This window comes from Bubalus kerabau, chromosome 4, assembly GCF_029407905.1.
Source record: "Bubalus kerabau isolate K-KA32 ecotype Philippines breed swamp buffalo chromosome 4, PCC_UOA_SB_1v2, whole genome shotgun sequence".
Lineage (NCBI taxonomy): Eukaryota > Metazoa > Chordata > Mammalia > Artiodactyla > Bovidae > Bubalus > Bubalus kerabau.
This window is the reverse complement of record NC_073627.1, coordinates 94,599,478-94,618,224: the sequence shown is the minus strand read 5'-3', so window position 1 is coordinate 94,618,224 and position 18,747 is coordinate 94,599,478. Positions and strand designations below refer to the sequence as shown.

The window sequence follows — 18,747 nt, the reverse complement described above, 5'->3', positions numbered from 1 at the left end:
AGTAAGAAAAAAAGGTAGTGTTCATTTCATAGAAAATGCTGTTATTTCTCTTATATAAATATTAATTTATTTAAGCATGAGGATCTAAGTATAAAATGCTATGGTGGGTATGAATATTTATGGTTCTGTTTCTTCAAGGATCTTTGCATCAAACAGGTCAGACAGTATTTGAACACATTTATTGGACCATGGTGAGGGCCTTAAGAAAGTTAAGTAAGTGATTCTGAAAGTTTGGAATGTTTGAGCCTTGTTGGGAGGGAATAAGGGAAAGCTGTGTGGAATAGGTGACACTGATCTCAAACCTAGTGGATTAAGAGGCTCTTAAGAGACCTGATTTGGGAGGGTGCCCGTTGGGAAGGACATCTAAAACAGACACCAGCAAAAGCACGGAAACAGAAAAGCACAAGGTCTATTTGGAAAACAACCAACTGCCCAGTTTAACAGAAACACTGGGGAAGCAAACAGGACAGGTAGGAAGACTAGAAACTTGGGCTAGAATCAGATGACAGAGCCCTTGAATCCATGCTATACTTTGGATTTTGTTCAAGGGGCAATTTGGAGCCATTAAGGAAATAAAGTGGAAGATGAATGGTCAAGGGGAAGGGTAACCATGAAACACAAGAGTCTTACTGGATGGACCATAAATACATTACAGCTTATGAAGACCATAAGTAGACGATAAATATATTATAGTTTATGAAGAATCTGGACAGTGGGATAAAAGTAGATGGGGAATTTACAGTGTTTTGTACTTGTTTTCAAACAATTCTTGAAACCTGCTTTCTTGACTAAAAGGGCCAATTTCTGCAATAAGGGAACTCTGGTAATAGCATGTTGAACGTTATGATTGATAACTACTATATACTACACAAACAACCACATACAAATACAACAAACAAAACTCATGGAATATACACCACCATGTGTAAAATAGACAGCCAGTGGGAATTTGCTGTTTGACTCAGGGAACTCAAAGCAGGGCTCTGTGACAACCTTGGGGTGGGATGGGGTGGGAGGTGGGAGGGAGGTTTCAGAGGGAGGGGACACATGTATACCATGGCTGATTCATAGTATGGTAGAAACCATTCAGTGTATGGTAGAAACCAACACAACATTGTAAAGAAATTATCCTCCAATTAAAAATAGATACATTTTTTTTTTAAAGAAACTGATGGAAAACAAACTTCCTTGTTTAGTTCTATAGTAAAACTTGTAAAAACACCAGAAAACCCAAAATACTGCAACCACGCTTGATCTACACAAACCATAAAATGGTAGACATGGAAATCTAGCCTAATTTCTTGGTTTAGCGGGGGTTGCAAAAATGTTAAGGAAGCAAATTTTAACCTCACATGAGTATTAAAGATCTAGAAAGCATCAACATTAGTCAAACATGAATTTTTAATCCCAGAATTTAGATAACATTGAGATAAAAAATTTTAACTTTCAGTAGAAAAACCATCCCCTAACTCCACCAAAATATGATTGAGACCCAAAGTCAGTTTATTGTTCTGCAAAGAAACTGCCAAGAATTTTCATGCTAATTATGAGGACATGCTATACTTCTTCATACTCAATAAACATTTTTTAATCCTCTTTGTCAAAATTAAGAAAAAATTAATTTTGTACCCTATTTCCAGAAAATCCTATAAATTCTAGCAGTCTGATAATCCGTGCTGGTAAAAGGGACAGCATCTGTAAGAAAAAAAAAAAAAAAAAAACGAAAAACACAAGTGTACTATGTGTTAGTATACCTAACTATAGGTAAATGCTAAACTCTAAAAAGTTAAAATTTTAATGATTCAGTAACGTGAAAAATTTGAACCAAGTTTAAACTACTAGGTATGTCTCAATCACCACATACTGCACCTCCTATAATCATTCCTCGTGACAATTTCATTTAGTTAGCCTAAAAAATTAAAAACAGAACAAAGATTCTGGCCTTTCCAGGATGCTCTAAAGAATACTTGTTCCTTTGATGTGGAGTGATACAAGTGTTGAGAAGGTAACCCCTGGTGCCCACCTCCAAACAAAATTTACTTTAGCAACCTTTTCTAGGAAGCAAAAGTTATTATACTCTTCATGACATGCAGGCAAAACCCAGAAGCGGGCAACTCGAGCACTACAGCCGCTCCCTGGGGCATCTGAGGAGGGTGAAGGCAAGTTCTCTCAGGGCACAACTTCAAGCAGAGACCTGGTTGTTCACTTTGCTTGGAGAAGAAATGCCCATACATGCAATTATATACCGATTCCATAAGCCAGTGGTTTGACTGGATGGTCAGGGATTTAGAAAGAACATGATGGAAGGCAATTCCCTGGTGGTCCAGTGGTTAGGACTCCACGCGTTCACTGCCAAGGGTCCAGGTTCAATCCCTGGTCAGGGAATTAAGATCCCACAAGCTGTGTGGTGCAGCCAAAATAAAGAGACAGAGAGAGAGAGAACAAAGAACATGACGGGAAAATTGATGCCAAGGAGCTCTGGGTAAGAAGTATATGGATATATCTCTTTGAATGGGGAAAAAAAAAAGAACATTATTTGTGTCCCATATGAATGTTCACCAGAGGCTGCCCTCAGCAGAGGAAGATTTTAATAATCAGATGAGTAGGGTGATCCATTCTGTGGACAGCTGACAGCTGTCTCTTCAGCCACCTCTATCATCAACCAATGGGCTCATAAGGTGACCCTGGTTGTATATACCAATTCCAGTCAAACCTTAATAAAACATCAAAATCTCTAAATAATATTGCACTTGGACAGATATTCATTCAAACTCTTCATCTACCCCAGAGCATTATTACTGCCCTTCAAGCTCTATTATTCCCTAACCTAGTTTCAATTCCAAAACCACCGTTGCTATAGCAACAGTACTTCTGATGTGGGAATGGAACCGAATTTCAAGCTCCTTCTTACCAAAAAAACAAAAAATGTTACTAGTCCATTCAGAGGGCTGTACACTGCCCTTATTATACAATCCAAAACTATTCTGAGCATGTGCAGAACTTTATAGCATATTCTGGCCAGAGCCTCCACTGGGTCACAACAGAATAAAGTGGATCCCACTCTAGCCACTTGTCAAACAAACCCAGGCAGAGGTTCAGGGTGAGGTTCAAATGCAATTGCAGAGGCACTGAAAACCTAAGGTTCTTTTATAAAAGATTCTGGTTACCTTCTGATTACTTACCAAATTAAACGCCCCTATTCCAAGCTTGACACCCCCTTCAAACTCGTAGAAGAACTGCTGCTCAACTTTGTTCTTCTGAATTACATGCAGGATTGAAAGACATTCTCTGGATTAAAGAAAACAGTTATAAGTTTACTATGACACTGAAAATTAATGTCAAGTCAAAATTTGCATTTAAGTACCATAAGATAGATGTCATTAGCCAAAACACTGGAGAATTTTTAAGTGGATGATGCTATGCTGAGCTTACTCTTAATGCTACCAGGTAATCATCATTAAAGAAAAATGATATACTCATTTCTACATTGTTTATCAGGATCAATCTTTCTGCACTTAAAGCAAAAGAGGGTTCAAACATCAGCAGGCATGACTCAGGAGCCATAGAACCTCAGGACTGCGAGCTCCCAGTCTCTCAGCAATGTGTTAGAGGAGATTTTCTAAGAATGCTCAGCCTCTCAGCTGATATGCACCCTTCAGCAACCTACATTCCACTGAGTAACTGAGGGGCTACTGACAAAAAGAGTTGAATTTCAGTGTGATTACTATGGCCTCAAATAGACCAAATAAAGAACTTGGAACTAGGAAAGAATGAAAGAGGAAAGTAAAGTCCATCACAACTGCCTGCAACTTTCTTCTTAATTTTCTCTCCTCACCCAAGCCAATCTTTCTGATTTTTCACTTTAATTACTTTCTATTCATTTCTTCCTTTCCCTTCATATCTTGAATGCAGAGAGTATTTCATCTGTATTCATCAGAGAAATGCAGATGAAAACAATGATGTAAAAATTGGCAACAACCAGAAATTGTTTATCAAATTGACAGATACATTTTTTAAAGTAATAAGAAATAGCCAGATATTACGTATCACCTGATGTGATGCAATTATAAAGAATGCAACTTCATTTATTATATATTCTAGCCAAATGCATCTAAGTTGAATCTAGTAAGCCTATATATCTAATTTCCAGTTTACAGGAAATATAAGGAGCTAGAGAAATGCTATCAACTGAATTATATTTCCCCCAAATCCATATGTTGAAGTTCTAACCGTGCCCCCCTCCTAAAGTGTGACTATATTTGGAAATAAGAGATTTTAGGAGGTAATTAAGATTAAATGAGGGCACTATAAGTGGAATCTCTCTCTCTGCCCTGTGAAGAAAGAGTGAGAAGGTGGCTGTCTGCAAGCCAAGAAGACAGCCCTCACCAGAACCTGATATGCTCGTGCCCAGATCTTAGACTTCCGAACCTTCAGAACTGTGAAGAAATAAGTTTCTGTTGCTTAAGTCACTCAGTGTATGATATTCTATTATGGCAGTCAGAACTGACTAAGAGAGAGCAAGCTAAACTAAAACTCAAGGAAGCCACCAGACAAAGCTGTGTGTATACAACTACAGGACAACTGGATTGGGCTTTTCCACAACTGACATGAATATAGAAACTCTTGTATAATAAGATATATTTAATGAACATAAACACTGAATGCCCAAGACAGTCCTGGGTTGGACCAAGGTGTTGACATTCCAGAAGTAAAAGAGATTTGGGACCAACTGGCAAAATATGAAGATGGATTGAATATTTGAAGATGGATTGAATATGAAATGAAGATTTGTTGACATGAAAAAGAAAAGATCATTAACTGCAAAAGCAAGTTACAAAACTGTATGTAAGAGTGATCTCATTTTGGTTTTAAATATATATATCTCTAGATCCATGTAGAAAATATTCTGAAAAAGTATATATTAAGGTATTAACAATCATAATTACTAAATGTTAAGTACATGGGGTATATGTGTGTGTATTTTAATATTTGCTCATCCACATTTTCCTATTTTCTAAAATATATATCTTTTGTGATAAAGAACATTATTTTAATTTTTTAAATGGAAAACCAGAGCTGGCAAAGGTAAGAACAAATAGACTCATTCATTTATTTATGATAAAATGGCATTTTTAATAAAGAGGTTGGCAAATATTGGAACATAGCCACATCTATTTTTTAATAATGTGATTTTTTTTAATTCAATTTTTTTTTTTGGTGACATGACATGCAGGATCCTAGTTCCCCGAAGAGGGATCAAACCTGTGCCCCTTGCAGTAGAAGAACAGAGTCTTAACCACTGGACCACCAGGGAAGTCCTCACACCCATTCACTTATCGTCTATGGCTGCTTACACCCTGCAGTCAGCTACAGAGTTGAGTAGTTGGGACAGAGATCTTATGGCCCACAAGCCTAAACATTTACTGTCTGGTATTTTAAGAAAAAGTCTGCCAACCCAATTATTCTTCAGAGTAATTTTGCAATATATATCAGAAATCTTATACACAATGGTATCTTTGAATCAATAAATCTAATTTTATTCTAAGAAAATAGCATGGATACACAAAATTTGACCTATAAGGTAAGATATTGTATTACCACCTATAATGAAAACTTATAAACAAATTAAAGCAGGCAACAACAGGAAATTAGTTAAGAAGACAGCTGAATGCATGCATACATTTATACACACGCATGTGGCACATCCCCACAATGGAACACTACTGAGCCATTAAAAGCCATGATGAATTAAAAATATTTAATAACCTAAAATTTTCTGACATTAAATGAAAAAGGAAATTTCAAAATGACAAAAGGCATACAATTTCATTACATAAAATGATAATTATATATGCTTGTATACTTGCATAAAAAACTCAAATGTCAAAATATCAACAGAATGGCAGGATATAAATATGATACTCAGAGTTCTTTTATATGTAAAAGATCTATTTGCTGAAAATATATGATTATTACAAAAATGTTCAGATAATATGGAGACAGCCTAAGTATCCCTATACAACAATCCCACAGAGAGGAGGTCACTGTTAACAGTCTGGTACATAATTTTCTAGTTGTTTTTATGCTTTACTAAGAATGGGATCTTTAAAACACACAAATGGGGACTTCCCTCGTGGTCCAGTGGTTAAGACTCTGTACTTCCACTGCAGGGGACATGCCTGATCAAAGAACTAAGATCCCATGTGCCATAGTCAAAAAAATTAAAAAATAAAAAACAATAAAAAATTACATGATTTTAACCTTAATTACATGATTTTAAGTCTCATCAACTTATACAAACCAAAGCTTGCTGTAAGATCAAGTTTTATATGCATTTTTTTATCCTTAAAGACTAAAACTTCTGTTTTAACTTATAATTTAATTTTTTAAAGAATATACTCATCAGTTTCAGACAGTAAAATATATTTTTAATTAAAAAAATCACAAATGGGATCACATACTACATACTATTTTATGGGTTATACTGACAATTTTCCATGAAAATGCATGAAAGTTATCTTATTCTATAACAAAATGTATTATTCCATTCCATGGAATGATGTAATTAACCAAATTCCTATTCTTAAATTTTCAAGTTGTTTCAAAATTTTCCATATTATAAATAATGCTGCTAAGAGAGTTCTTACACGTTCATCAAATACTTTTCCTGTATCAAGTACTAGAACTACAGTTAGAGCATCCTAACTGTTCTTAGGATAATTTCTTAGAAAAAGAACTCCTGAGATCAAAAGCGATACATATTCTTGATTTTGATATATACTGCCAGAACATCCTCCATAAAAACTCTGTCAGTTTAGACTCCCACCAAGTTATGAGTTTCTCATACTGTCATTTGCCCTGAGTCTTTCATATCATATTTCCACTTATAATTTTTATTATGGGGTATTTTTGCCATGATGAAAATTTAAATGTTTATTTGGTCAAGTCAATCTTTTATGTCACACTTTAAAAGACTTCTGAAATTGATGTCAGGTTTTTCCAGTAGTCAGGTATGGATGTGAGAGCTGGACCGTAAAGAAGGCTGAACGCCAAAGAATTGATGCTTTTGAATGTGTTGGGAAAGACTTTGTTGTGGTGCTGGAAAAGACTCTTGAGAGTCCCTTGGACCGCAAGGAGATCAAACCAGTCAATCCTAAAGGAAATCAACCCTGAATGTTCACTGAAAGGACTGATGCTGAAGCTCCAAGAATTTGGCCACCTGATGCAAAGAACTGACCCACTAGAAAAGACCCTGATGTTGGGAAAGATTGAAGGCAGGGGGAGAAAAGGGCAACAGAGGATGAGATGGTTGGATGGCATCACCAATTCAATGGACATGAGTTTAAGCAAACTCCGGGAGATAGTAAAACCAGATAGACAGGGAAACCTGGGGTGCTAAAGTCCATGGGGTTGCAAAGAGTCGGACACAGCTAAGCAACTGAACAAAAACATCTACTGCTATGAAGCAATGAGAAAGACACAACATTGCTTCTACGGTATTGTTGCCATAGATGTGATCTGAACTTAATCATGAAGCAACATTATATAAGTCCACCTTGAGAGACGGTATAAAAAATAACGGCCAAGTATTCTTCAAAAATGTCAAGGTCTTGCAGACAAAGACTGAGGGGCTCTTTCAGATTAAAACAGACTAAGGAGATGTAACAACTGAATGCAACATCCAGGATCCTGAACTAGAATAAGGACACTGGTGGGACAGTTAGAAAAACTTGAGTCAAGTCAATAAAGTAGTTAATAATACTGCACCAATGTTAGTTTCCTGATTTTAATAATTATACTGTGGTTCTATAAGATGCTAACAATATTTGTATATTAGAAGACTGTATAAAAATTCAGAAATTATTTCCAAGTAAAAATTTTTTAAATAAAACAAAAATTTTATTAAAAATTTTTTAAAAACAAAAGTTTAAAGGCCTTGTGCTTTAGGACTATAAAAAGACTTTCCTATGTTTTTGCCTACATCCTTCTAAAAATATTTTAATACTAAATCTATATAATGTATCCTTTATAGATAGTCTTTTCTCCAAAATTAAGAGTCAATTTTCCCAAAACCATTTATTAAACTAACAAATCAAACCCATCTTTCCCCACTGTTTTTAAAGAGACTTAGGCATATATAGGTTTTTTAGTAAGCTTTGAATGCCCAGATAAATCTGTGTGTGTGTACATAGAAATGCATGAACACACACAGAGTTTCAAAGTCTTATGTTCGATTCCACTGATACATAATTTCTGAGCCATTACAAGAATATTTTAATTTCTTCAGATTTTAAGTTTTGATAACTGAAATAACAAGCAACTCTTTAACATTCTTTTGTATCTTCTAAAATATATTTCAAAAGGAAAACTAAAAACAATATATCAGGTTCCCAAAGTTCACCTGCTTCCTCCAGGACTTCAAATGGGATATAATTTTATGAAATCATTTCAGGTAAAAGCATCTCTTAAAATACTAAATCTTGGTTCTATTTCTAGTAATGGCAGAGTGCCTTAAATTAAATTAACCCTCCCACAGATAACAATAATAAATTCTTAACAAAATGCAAAACACATGTTTAAAATATATTTGCAGACACTCAGTTCAGTTCAGTTCAGTTCAGTTGAGTCGCTCAGTAGTGTCCGACTCTCTGCGACCCCATGAACTGCAGCACGCCAGGCCTCCCTGTCCATCACCAACTCCCGGAGTTCACTCAAACTCACATCCATCAAGTCGGTGATGCCATCCAGCCATCTGGTCCTCTGTTGTCCCCTTCTCCTCCTACCCCCAATCCTTCCCAGCATCAGAGTCTTTTCCAATGAGTCAACTCTTCGCATGAGGTAGCCAAAGTACTGGAGTTTCAGCTTTAGCATCATTCCTTCCAAAGAACACCAAGGACTGATCTCCTTTAGAATGGACTGGTTGGATCTCCTTGCAGTCCAAGGGACTCTGAGGAGTCTTCACAAACACCACAGTTCAAAAGCATCAATTCTTCAGCGCTCAGCTTTCTTCACAGTCCAACTCTCACATCCATACATAACTACTGGAAAAACCATAGCCTTGACTAGACGGACCTTTGTTGACAAAGTAATGTCTCTGCTTTTGAATATGCTATCTAGGTTGGTCATAACTTTCCTTCCAAGGAGTAAGCGTCTTTTAATTTCATGGCTGCAGTCACCATCTGCAGTGATTTTGGAGCCCCCAAAAATAAAGTCTGCCACTGTTTCCACTGTTTCCCCAACTATTTGCCATGAAGTGATGGGACCAGATGCCAAAAAAAAAAAAAAGTAGTAGGAAGCTAGAGAAGAGTTAAACTTTGAAAGAAGGGAACATATAAACTTTATGTTTATATGACTAGTCACTTGAAAGTACTCCCCAGTACACTCAACATGGGGTGCCTAGAACTTACACAAAAAGCTATAGTCTTATTGGCTTAAAAAAAGAGTACAGAGTTCAAATCTGCCAGAACAGCTAGCTGTAAGGTAATGGGGAAATTTTCATATAGGGATGAGCCCCATAGGATGGAAATGCCAAAATCAGTGTTAAAACTCAACTCAAATTCTTCATTGACTCATGAACTATATGAGAACTGGTGAAACTCCAAAGAAAGGCAGAAACAAGAGAAAAGAAATAACAGAATCATGATCTCAGATGTTGCCCACTAACATTAAGAGTATGGACTCTAAGTCTAGTCAAGTTAAATGCTTCCCAGAACAAAAGTCAGCATTCTTCTGAGAAAGATAACAGAACCTAAAGTCTACAATGAATCACTATCCAGTATACAATCAAAAATTTACTGAATTGAAAACAGAAAAACATGACATATAGTCAAGAGAAAAGCAGGCAGTAGATATTGGACCCAAGACAACCCAAATGTTGAGTTTCAGATTACTATCTAATCTGAAAAAAAAAGACTTTTCAGCGACCTATTGAACAAAATCAGGCTGACATGTATGACATGTAATTGGAGTCTCAGAAGAAGAGCGAGAATATAGCAGAGAAAAAATATTTGAAGAAATAATAGCTACATGGTTCCCCAAAGCCACACTTAAGCACATCAGTCAAAGATATGAGCCTTCAAAGCATCCAGAAGAAATGACACATTACAGACAGGGGAATAATAACAAAAAATAACAGCTGACTTGTGATCAGAAACAAGAGAGACCATCATATTGGGTTGGCCAAAAAGTTAACTCAGCTTTCTCCGTAAGAAACCCATACAGAAAAAAACCAAATGACCTTTTGGCCAACCCAATACAACAACTGATAGTTTTTAAGGAGTGAAAGAAGAAAAGAAAAAAGGAAAATCTTGTAACTCAAAAATACTCTACTGAGCAAAAACAGCCTTCAAAAATGAAGGCAAAAGAGAAAGACATTTTCAGATAAAAAAAATAGAGTCATTGAAAGTGGATATGAACTATAAGAAATTCTAAAAGAAATGTTTCATTCTGAAATAGATAGGAATGAATGAAGAACATCAAAAGTGGTAAATACTGGATTAACAGTGGGGACTATGACATAAAACTGTTAAAGCAAAGGTTAGACACCACATTGTGGGGTTTATAATACACATAAATGTACTACCGTAAGAACAGTATGAAAGACAAAAGGTGGTAAGTAAAACTATACTTTTGTAAGTTTCTTCTATTTTATGTGCAACAGTACACCATTAACTCTAACTTGACTATGATAAGTTAAGAAGGCTATGATAATCATTACAGCAAACACTTAAGAGGGCTATAGCTAAGAAAATAATAGAGGGATTCTACTGGAATACATATATATATATTTAATTAAAACAAAAGAAGGCAGAAAAATAAGGAGGGGGGACAAATAAGGCAAAGGAAAAAAAAGCAAAATGGCAGTCACAAGTGCAAACATATTAACTGTTATATGGAATAAAAAAGTAAGACCCAATTAAACATATTTACCAAAAAAATGTAATTTAAATATAAAAACAAAGATAGATTTAAAGCAAAAGAATATATGCCAACACTAATTACAAAAAAGCATGAATAGCTTTATTAATATCAGACAAAACAGATTTCAAGACAAGGAATATTATAAGGAGTTACATAGGAACATTTTATAATGATTAAAAAAAGGTTACTTTATTAGGAGATAAAACAATTTGAAAATATATAAGTCCAATAACAAAGGTTCTAAATACAAGCAAAGAGTAGCAGAACTAAAGGGAGGAATGGATGACTCCAGAATCAAAGCTGAAGATTTTTAACACCGTGAGTAAAAGATAGAACAACCAGATAAACACCAGTAAGGACACGGAAGATGCGTGAAGGACACTATGGTCCCCTCTAGCTGACATCTGCATCACTGTGGAAATGCAAAGGGACAGTGTTGTTTCAGAGTCTGAACCAAAGACATACCTATCTATACCTGCCATTTTAAATTTACAAATGGTTTTTAGGAGAGAGAAACTAAGATTATCTAATCAGAAATTATGTAAGTACTTTCCAGCTATTTTTCTCCTAAAACTGCATTTATTCTGTTGTCCTTTAGCATTGAATACACACGCAGTCAAAATTCAAGTGCATTTTTACCAACACTAAATTTTAAAAATCTAGTTACACTTATTAAAAAACTTTAAAGTACAAAGTGGTATATAATACAAGAATTATTTAAAAACCACAAGAAGGTGGTCATAAAGGTACAAACCTTGTCATAAGATTTTTCATCAATCTTAATTTTTAACTTACTTATATATTTGGTAACTTGTTCTAATTTTGAGTCCACCTTTGATGAAGTTGATCATATTTTCATCCTGAAAACAATTCAATTACATAATTAGATCATTTAGCAAATGATTCTTAGACTGTCCCCACAGCTGTGTAGCTGCATGATTAGAACAAAACACTATATCTTTTGAGGACATGATTTTAAATTAAAATATTCTTCTTGCTTTACATATGAAATGCCTTTTTTGTCATCTTTCTTCCAACTTAGAGGACAAAAAAAGGAAACAATCTTTAAATCCTTGTGTAACTTTAAGGATGTAATGAAGAAAGTAATCCTCACCAATTAGGGGCCATAGAGTTAGTCCAATGGCACCCCACTCCAGTACTCTTGCCTGGAAAATCCCATGGACTCTGGAGGAGCCTGGTAGGCTGCAGTCCATGGGGTCGCTGAGAGTTGGACACAACTCAGTGACTTAACTTTCACTTTTCACTTTCATGCACTGGAGAAGGAAATGGCAACCCACTCCAGTGTTCTTGCCTGGAGAATCCCAGGGATGGAGGAGCCTGGTGGGCTGACGTGTATGGGGTCGCACAGAGTCGGACACTACTGAAGCGACTTAGCAGCAGCAGAGTTAGTCCAAACCTACTTTGATAAACATCAACTACTGAGCAATTTTATTTTAGGTTCAATGGAGTTCAAAATGGCTGCTCCAAGGATTTTCCTGGCTGTTATACTCCAAGTAACGGGATTATGGTTCTTCATTAGGGGGTACTTTAGCAGGCCATCTATTTAGAATTGTGAATTTCATTTGTATACATTTCCAGACCAAAAATAACTGATCTGGACTCTAAATTTGTTATCACTAGCATGAAATTTTGCTTGGGAATTTTGTTTGTTCTCCTTGCCTGATGGTCATCAACCATGCAACTGAGGCAACTGGCCTAAATGAGTGACCTTTTTATGGTGAGCATTCTAGGATTCTAAGAGTCTCTTAATAAAGTATATAAAATAACTGCTTTAAAAATGCTACTCTAATAGACGGTGCTAATGGAGAATGCTTTTCTAACCCTTTAATAACAGAAACATGCTCTGGTATTTATTTCCTGTGCACTTGAGCATCCTTCCGAAGCCAGAGAAAAACTGACTTTAGTTTGTTAATTTCATCACTTAAATACTTAATACTTAAATTATTAAAAGAATCAATAAATATAAAATTCACTATGCAATTTAAATGCCCATTTTCTGATTTGAAGGTAGCTTACAGTTACATAAGTTCCAATAGTGTCCAGGAAAGAATTTCTTAAATTGGAATAAAATCTGCTTCAAATAAGAATATTTAATGATTCACCAAACATTTGCAGAATGCCTATTTTACAGCAGGCACCTAATTGCAAAACGAGACAAAAGCGAACACAATACGCTAAGGGATGGAGGCATGCACACACAGACGGAGACGTGCACAGGTTGCCACAACAGCACGATGGTGAAGAGGTCCAAAAAGCTTCCTGGAAGCATCAGTGCTTGCAGCGTTAAGAAAAAAAAAAAAAAAGATTAGGAAATAACCAGATGAAGGAAAAGAAGGCAGATATGGACTTTGCAAGCAAAAAGAAAAAACCTTTCGGGGAAAGGCAAGGAAGAATTAAAGATCGGTGTGCTTGGCTTGGCCATCTGTGCTTATATAACACAGCACTGCTACAGGGAATGACCAAGGAGTAAGAAAGCTACTTGTACTTTCCCACTCAAGTACGCCACCAGCAGGCGAGGATGTCGGTAAGAGGGGAGTAGGGAACTGGGAGAGATGCCAGTTGAGTTTTAAAAAGCCTTCCCCATTTGTGATATTCTGACACAGAACCACTGCCATCGTCAATGAGGGCTACTAAACGCTGAAGCCGAGACATGAGCAGGCGAGATGCTCCCCTTGGAGTGGGTGCACAATTGCACAATGGAGAGTGAGCTGGAGGGAAGGGAAACTACGGACCAAGGGTCCCCAGGTTGCCATGAAGTCTAGGGAGGCGCTGATGAGCCCCTCACTAGAACAATTATGGTCAGAATAAAGAAGAAGAGCTGGGGCTGATTAACCTTCAAAAGGTAAAACAGCACAATCATGAACCTGACTGGACATGGAGGCATGAGGAAGAGGGAAGAGCCATGGGTATCTCCCAGATGTTGAGTTACAAGCCCCTAAACATTTTTTTTAAACCCTTTGAATCAAAGATTTTCCTGTCAAATTCCCATTTGAAAAACACATTAAAAAAAAACACACACACAAAACTGGGGGCCTCTGTGACTAGCCTTATGAATACTAAGGCAGTGAGACTGCTTCAGGCGTCATAATATGTAGAGTTTTAGGAAACAGGATCATAGACCAGATTGATTTAATTTTCCTTAACCAGACTCCAACCTATCAGGTCAGTCAACCTCCAGAAAAAGAGAAAAGCACTCTCAGTTCGATGTAAAGCATTGTAAAGCATTGCAATCGAGGAAGACTTTCTCCATGTTACAGTTGAATTTCTGCCCCCTTACCATCTCCACCCCACTTCTACCCCACTGTATCCATCACTGCCACCTGTGTGGCCACCTCTTAAAATTCATATTTTTTTTTAGAAGAACTGGAAGTTACAATGACAGGCCAGGTACCGGTGATAAGAAATCCTAGAGGTGAAATTTAAATGCCCTGAGAAAAACAGTCATTGTTTTGTTTAGTGACTTCTTTCAACTGCTCTTCCAAAAGAAGAAATAAAAGGGGATGAGAATACAAATAGCAGGGAAATAAAATCTGAGGTCTACATGCATAACTGAGCTTTGCTGAAGCATCTGGCGCAAGAAGGGAACAGCCAAAGATGCTGAAGCCAGCCACCGCTGTGTGCAGTCCTCCACCATTAGCAAGCTCACAGAGGCGTAACCTCACAATTCCCACACAGAGAAGCGTCCTGAAATTAGGTGTGGTAGGCGCAAAACAGCTTCTTTAAAAGGCAGTGGTTCCCAACAGACTGAATTTCAAAACAGCGTCTTTTAGGTGCATTGGAGTAGGAAATAAAGATCCCCCAGAGTCTTCTTTCAGCCAAAGTTTACGAGCAATAACAAAGAGCTTTCATTATAACTCTGAGTGGAAAGAACTGAAGACACAGAATGAGCCGCATCTTTTTCTTTGTCATACTTAGCAGGCTTCCCGGATGATACTGATGCTGAGCCAAATGTTCGTTACCTGCACAAACGTGAGGGCTGCTTTCTGTAGGAGGCACTCGGCATAGCAGATTTCAGCATGCATTTCCTCTATTAAAAACAAATAAAAGTATATTAAGGAAAATCCCACACCCACAGTAATTGCTCTGAGATATTCAGAAAAGACAGACAGATAAATCAGCCCAGAGGAGACATAAAAACCTAAGTTGCTTCGTGATTGCATAGAAGTGGAATGATGACCTCAGCTCCCAAGGCCTCAGCAAGCTTTTTCCAGAATGTGTGAAATGCTTTGGGGAAGTCATCTTTGGCTCGATCCACATATAACTGCCAAGAGTCAGGCCCTTGGTGTCAGAGACCCAAACTCAGCTCACAGGAGGAAACTAAAATAGAAAAGCACTTTTTGGGAAAAAAGAAAACCACTCGTTTTTTTTAACTTAATGGGAAACTTCAAGTCTACCACTGGGATGGATTGAAAAACTAACCTGAATATACTAATTCTAACATCAAAAATATGATGAAGGCATGATGGTCACGACAATGGTTAGGCACACTATCAACCTGAAGAGAAAGCAGTAATTCCTGAGGATTCTAGGAAAAAGAACCGGCCTGCTTGTCGAACTCATGAGTCCTCATTCAGGGAAGACTTGATGTAAAAAAGTTGGCACTAGCACAGTTTGCAGGTATTTGTGCGTGTGTGCATGCGGGTACGTGTGTCTGTTTTCAGCTGCGCTACACGTAGGGTCTTAGTTTGCCGACCAAGGATCGTATCCACACCCGCTGCACTGGAAGCATGGAGTCTTAACCACTGGGCCACCACAGAAGTCTCAGTTTGAGGCTACTTGGATCACTGGGGTATCTAGCACAGCGACAAGGCACTCACAAGAGGGCTACATAAAACTATGTCTGTATCCCCTGGACACATAGACGTGTGGCCTATCTTCGTAAATAGTTCATGATACCTGTAGAGACTGGGGAGGGAGGAATCTCTGCTTTTTTTTTTTGTATAAACAAAATCAGCAATTTACTGTTTTATCCATAGGATACAAACTAGTGTGTTATTTAAGTAAATGAGCTTTGGGGTTGGGGTAATTAACAGCCTGGATTTTAGCAAAGGCCCTGCCACGTACTAGTTACAGAACCTTGAGCAAGCTACCCTTCCTTCCTCTGCTGGGCTCCTCATTCTTCAAGTCCAGCTAATGACATCTCTATTTCAAAATGGAAGAATTCAAGTGCTGCCTGTAGTCACTGTGCAGAGTAAGCCCTCAATATGCATCAGCTACTTCCACTAAGATTACTCCCCTTGGCCCATGTCATGCTTTTTGACAAAACTTCAAAAAGTAGCACATTTTTAAGTGAGGCAAGTAACTGATCCCACATTGATGGGATGATGTTGGATCTAACTGGATAAGACCTAGTGCCTTCTTTCTTTCACTTACACACACAGGACACCTCCCCTCAACACACACACACACTCTGTTCTCACAAACTGGTTCACCTTCCTGCCATGCTCATGTTCCAAAGGTTGATTGACAAAGAAGCAACAATGCAATGAAGATCTTCCAACAGCATGTGTAAGAGGGAGCCAAATTTGAGGAGCTGCGGACAGCGCACTTTCTGGCAGCATTAACAGCCAGGGTCTCCATCCTTCAGAACGCCTCACTTTAAAGGGTGCCCCCTGGATTTTCTCAGTGGGTTCAGTGGGAGAAAAACAGGAAACTTGTACAGAATCATTTGAACATCCTCTTCCCAGGGAAACTTGTAACAAAGTGGGAACTTTCAGTAATTACTCCCTTTGGAAGCCTGCTCAGTAACCCAGATGGCTGGCTTGGGGCATGTGTTGAGGAGGTGGTGAAATTGCCACTGGGCGACAACCAGCTCGGTAGAGAGGCAGAGCGCAGAGCCCTGCGTGGCTCGGCGGATGGCGCGCCTCCGGCTGAAGTACAGGGTGCGCACAGGGAGGCGAGGGCTGTGAGCCTGGAAAGGAAGTCGGGGCTAAATGATGGATGACCTTGGAAAGGAAGTCGGGGCTAAATGATGGATGACCTCGGAAAGGAAGTCGGGCGAAATGATGGATGACCTTGAATATCAGCGTCTGGGCTTCATTCAGCAGGCAATGGTATTGCAGCAAAAACAGAAATGAGACCTTTCTTAAATAAAAACGAGACTTTTCTGATAAACAAGGAAACAATGAACAGGCTGGGGAAAAACATAAACGGGCCCGAATGAGTTAAGCAGCCTTGGTTACTGTCTAGCTGCTACTACTAACAAACACTTGTGGCCAGACGGGTCCTTTTACAAAGCTAAATAAAGCTAATTACTCTCTGACTCCATATGTATTATGAATTCTACTCTGCACCTGGCATTCTTCCCCCCTACACATCCCTGTAGCGTTCTTCCTTTCAGAAAGGAGGTCACAGGCTTATAACTTCTGAAAAGACCAACCCCAGTTACTGAGTTACCTGATGCCAGCTGTGGCCATTTTGAAATTTTGCAAAAAAAAAAAAAAAACAATGCAAGACTTTCCTTAGGATATAAAACCTCTCCTTATTTCTGAGGAAATGGGGCACGGTTCTTAAGGCACTAGCCTACCGTATTTCCCCTTTGACTGGCTAAGTATAAAGCTACTCTTTCTTTTTTTTCCTCCAAATTCTGTCTCTGTATTTCTATTTGGCATTGGCGGACAGGGAGCCAAGATTCTGGCATCAATGGTGAGACCTTGCAGAGATCTGAGCAGAGGGGTAGATGGATCAGAGTTAAGCTAAAGATGGACAAATCAAAGAGAAGCATAAAGGACATAACACGAAGGCAGAGATAAAAGGCAAGAAAGTTTGAACTGTATTTTCTATGTATAATGACTCTTTGAATTAAATCCCTTTTACATTCTAAGAACTGTATACAAACATGTGTTTTTAAAGACAATTTGAAAGCCATTTAATATGCCAGCCCTGAGAAGAATGGGTGTGCCCCATCTTCAATCCACAAAAAGTTTAATTAAATATCCTTACTCCTACAAACAACGAGCCACTCAAGGATAGAAATGGAAATTACCTATAGGGAAAACAAATTGCACACTAAATCTACAATGTTTTGACATGCTCCCTTGAACACAAAGTCTGTTTGGATTGCAGCGACAGCCAAATTCATTAGGAATAAATGCAACTTAATTTATAAAAGTCTTATCTCTTCACTCGGATTGATTTATATTGGGCAGCCCTTAGCTTTCAAAATTAGACATTTGGCATTTACAAGTAGGTACCTACCAGCACATCTCTTAATTATAAATTCCTTAGTTCACTGAAGGAAATATCTTCATTATGCAGTGAAGTGTTAGCTAAGCATGCTTTCAGACATGGAAGTCTAAATAAACCTTATTTCAGAATAAAGTCACAGGCTGATGTATTTTCATAATTTTTAAATTAGGATCTTATTTTTTTGAGCAGTTTTAGGTTCACAGGAAAATTGAGGGAACAGTAGAGAGATTTCCCATATATCCCTTGCTCCCTGGCTTCCCCCAACATGCACAAACTCACCTATGATCAACATGCTCTCCCAAGGGCACGTTTGTTAGAACTGGTGCACCTCCACTAACATATCATAATTCTGCCATAGTGCTCATTAGGGCCCACCCCTGCTGGGGTACATTCTATGGGTCTGGACAAACGTATAATGACACGTATTTAACCATTATGATTTCACTGCCCTAAAAATCTCTCTCTGTATTCCACCTAATCATCCCTCCACCCCATCTCCTGACGACTGATCTTTTTACTGTCTCCACAGTTCAGCCTTTCCAAGAATCTTATATACTTAGAATCATACAGTAGGTAGCCTTTTTCAGATGGGTGTCTTTCCCTTAGGAATATGCATTT

General features: G+C 37.9%; 1 protein-coding gene across 7 annotated transcripts in view; it reads right to left on the bottom strand.

Moving 5' to 3' along the window:
* TTC39B (tetratricopeptide repeat domain 39B) overlaps positions 1-18,747 on the bottom strand; it is a 154,860-nt gene that overhangs the window by 32,013 nt on the left and 104,100 nt on the right. For all 7 annotated transcript variants that reach the window (XM_055578034.1, XM_055578029.1, XM_055578035.1 and 4 more), the window contains 4 exons: positions 14,901-14,968; positions 11,716-11,780; positions 3,183-3,288; positions 1,630-1,695 (listed from right to left, as the gene is read on the bottom strand). In XM_055578034.1, coding sequence (XP_055434009.1) covers positions 1,630-1,695; positions 3,183-3,288; positions 11,716-11,780; positions 14,901-14,968 — 305 coding nt within the window. The remainder of the gene's footprint in view (positions 1-1,629; positions 1,696-3,182; positions 3,289-11,715; positions 11,781-14,900; positions 14,969-18,747) is intronic.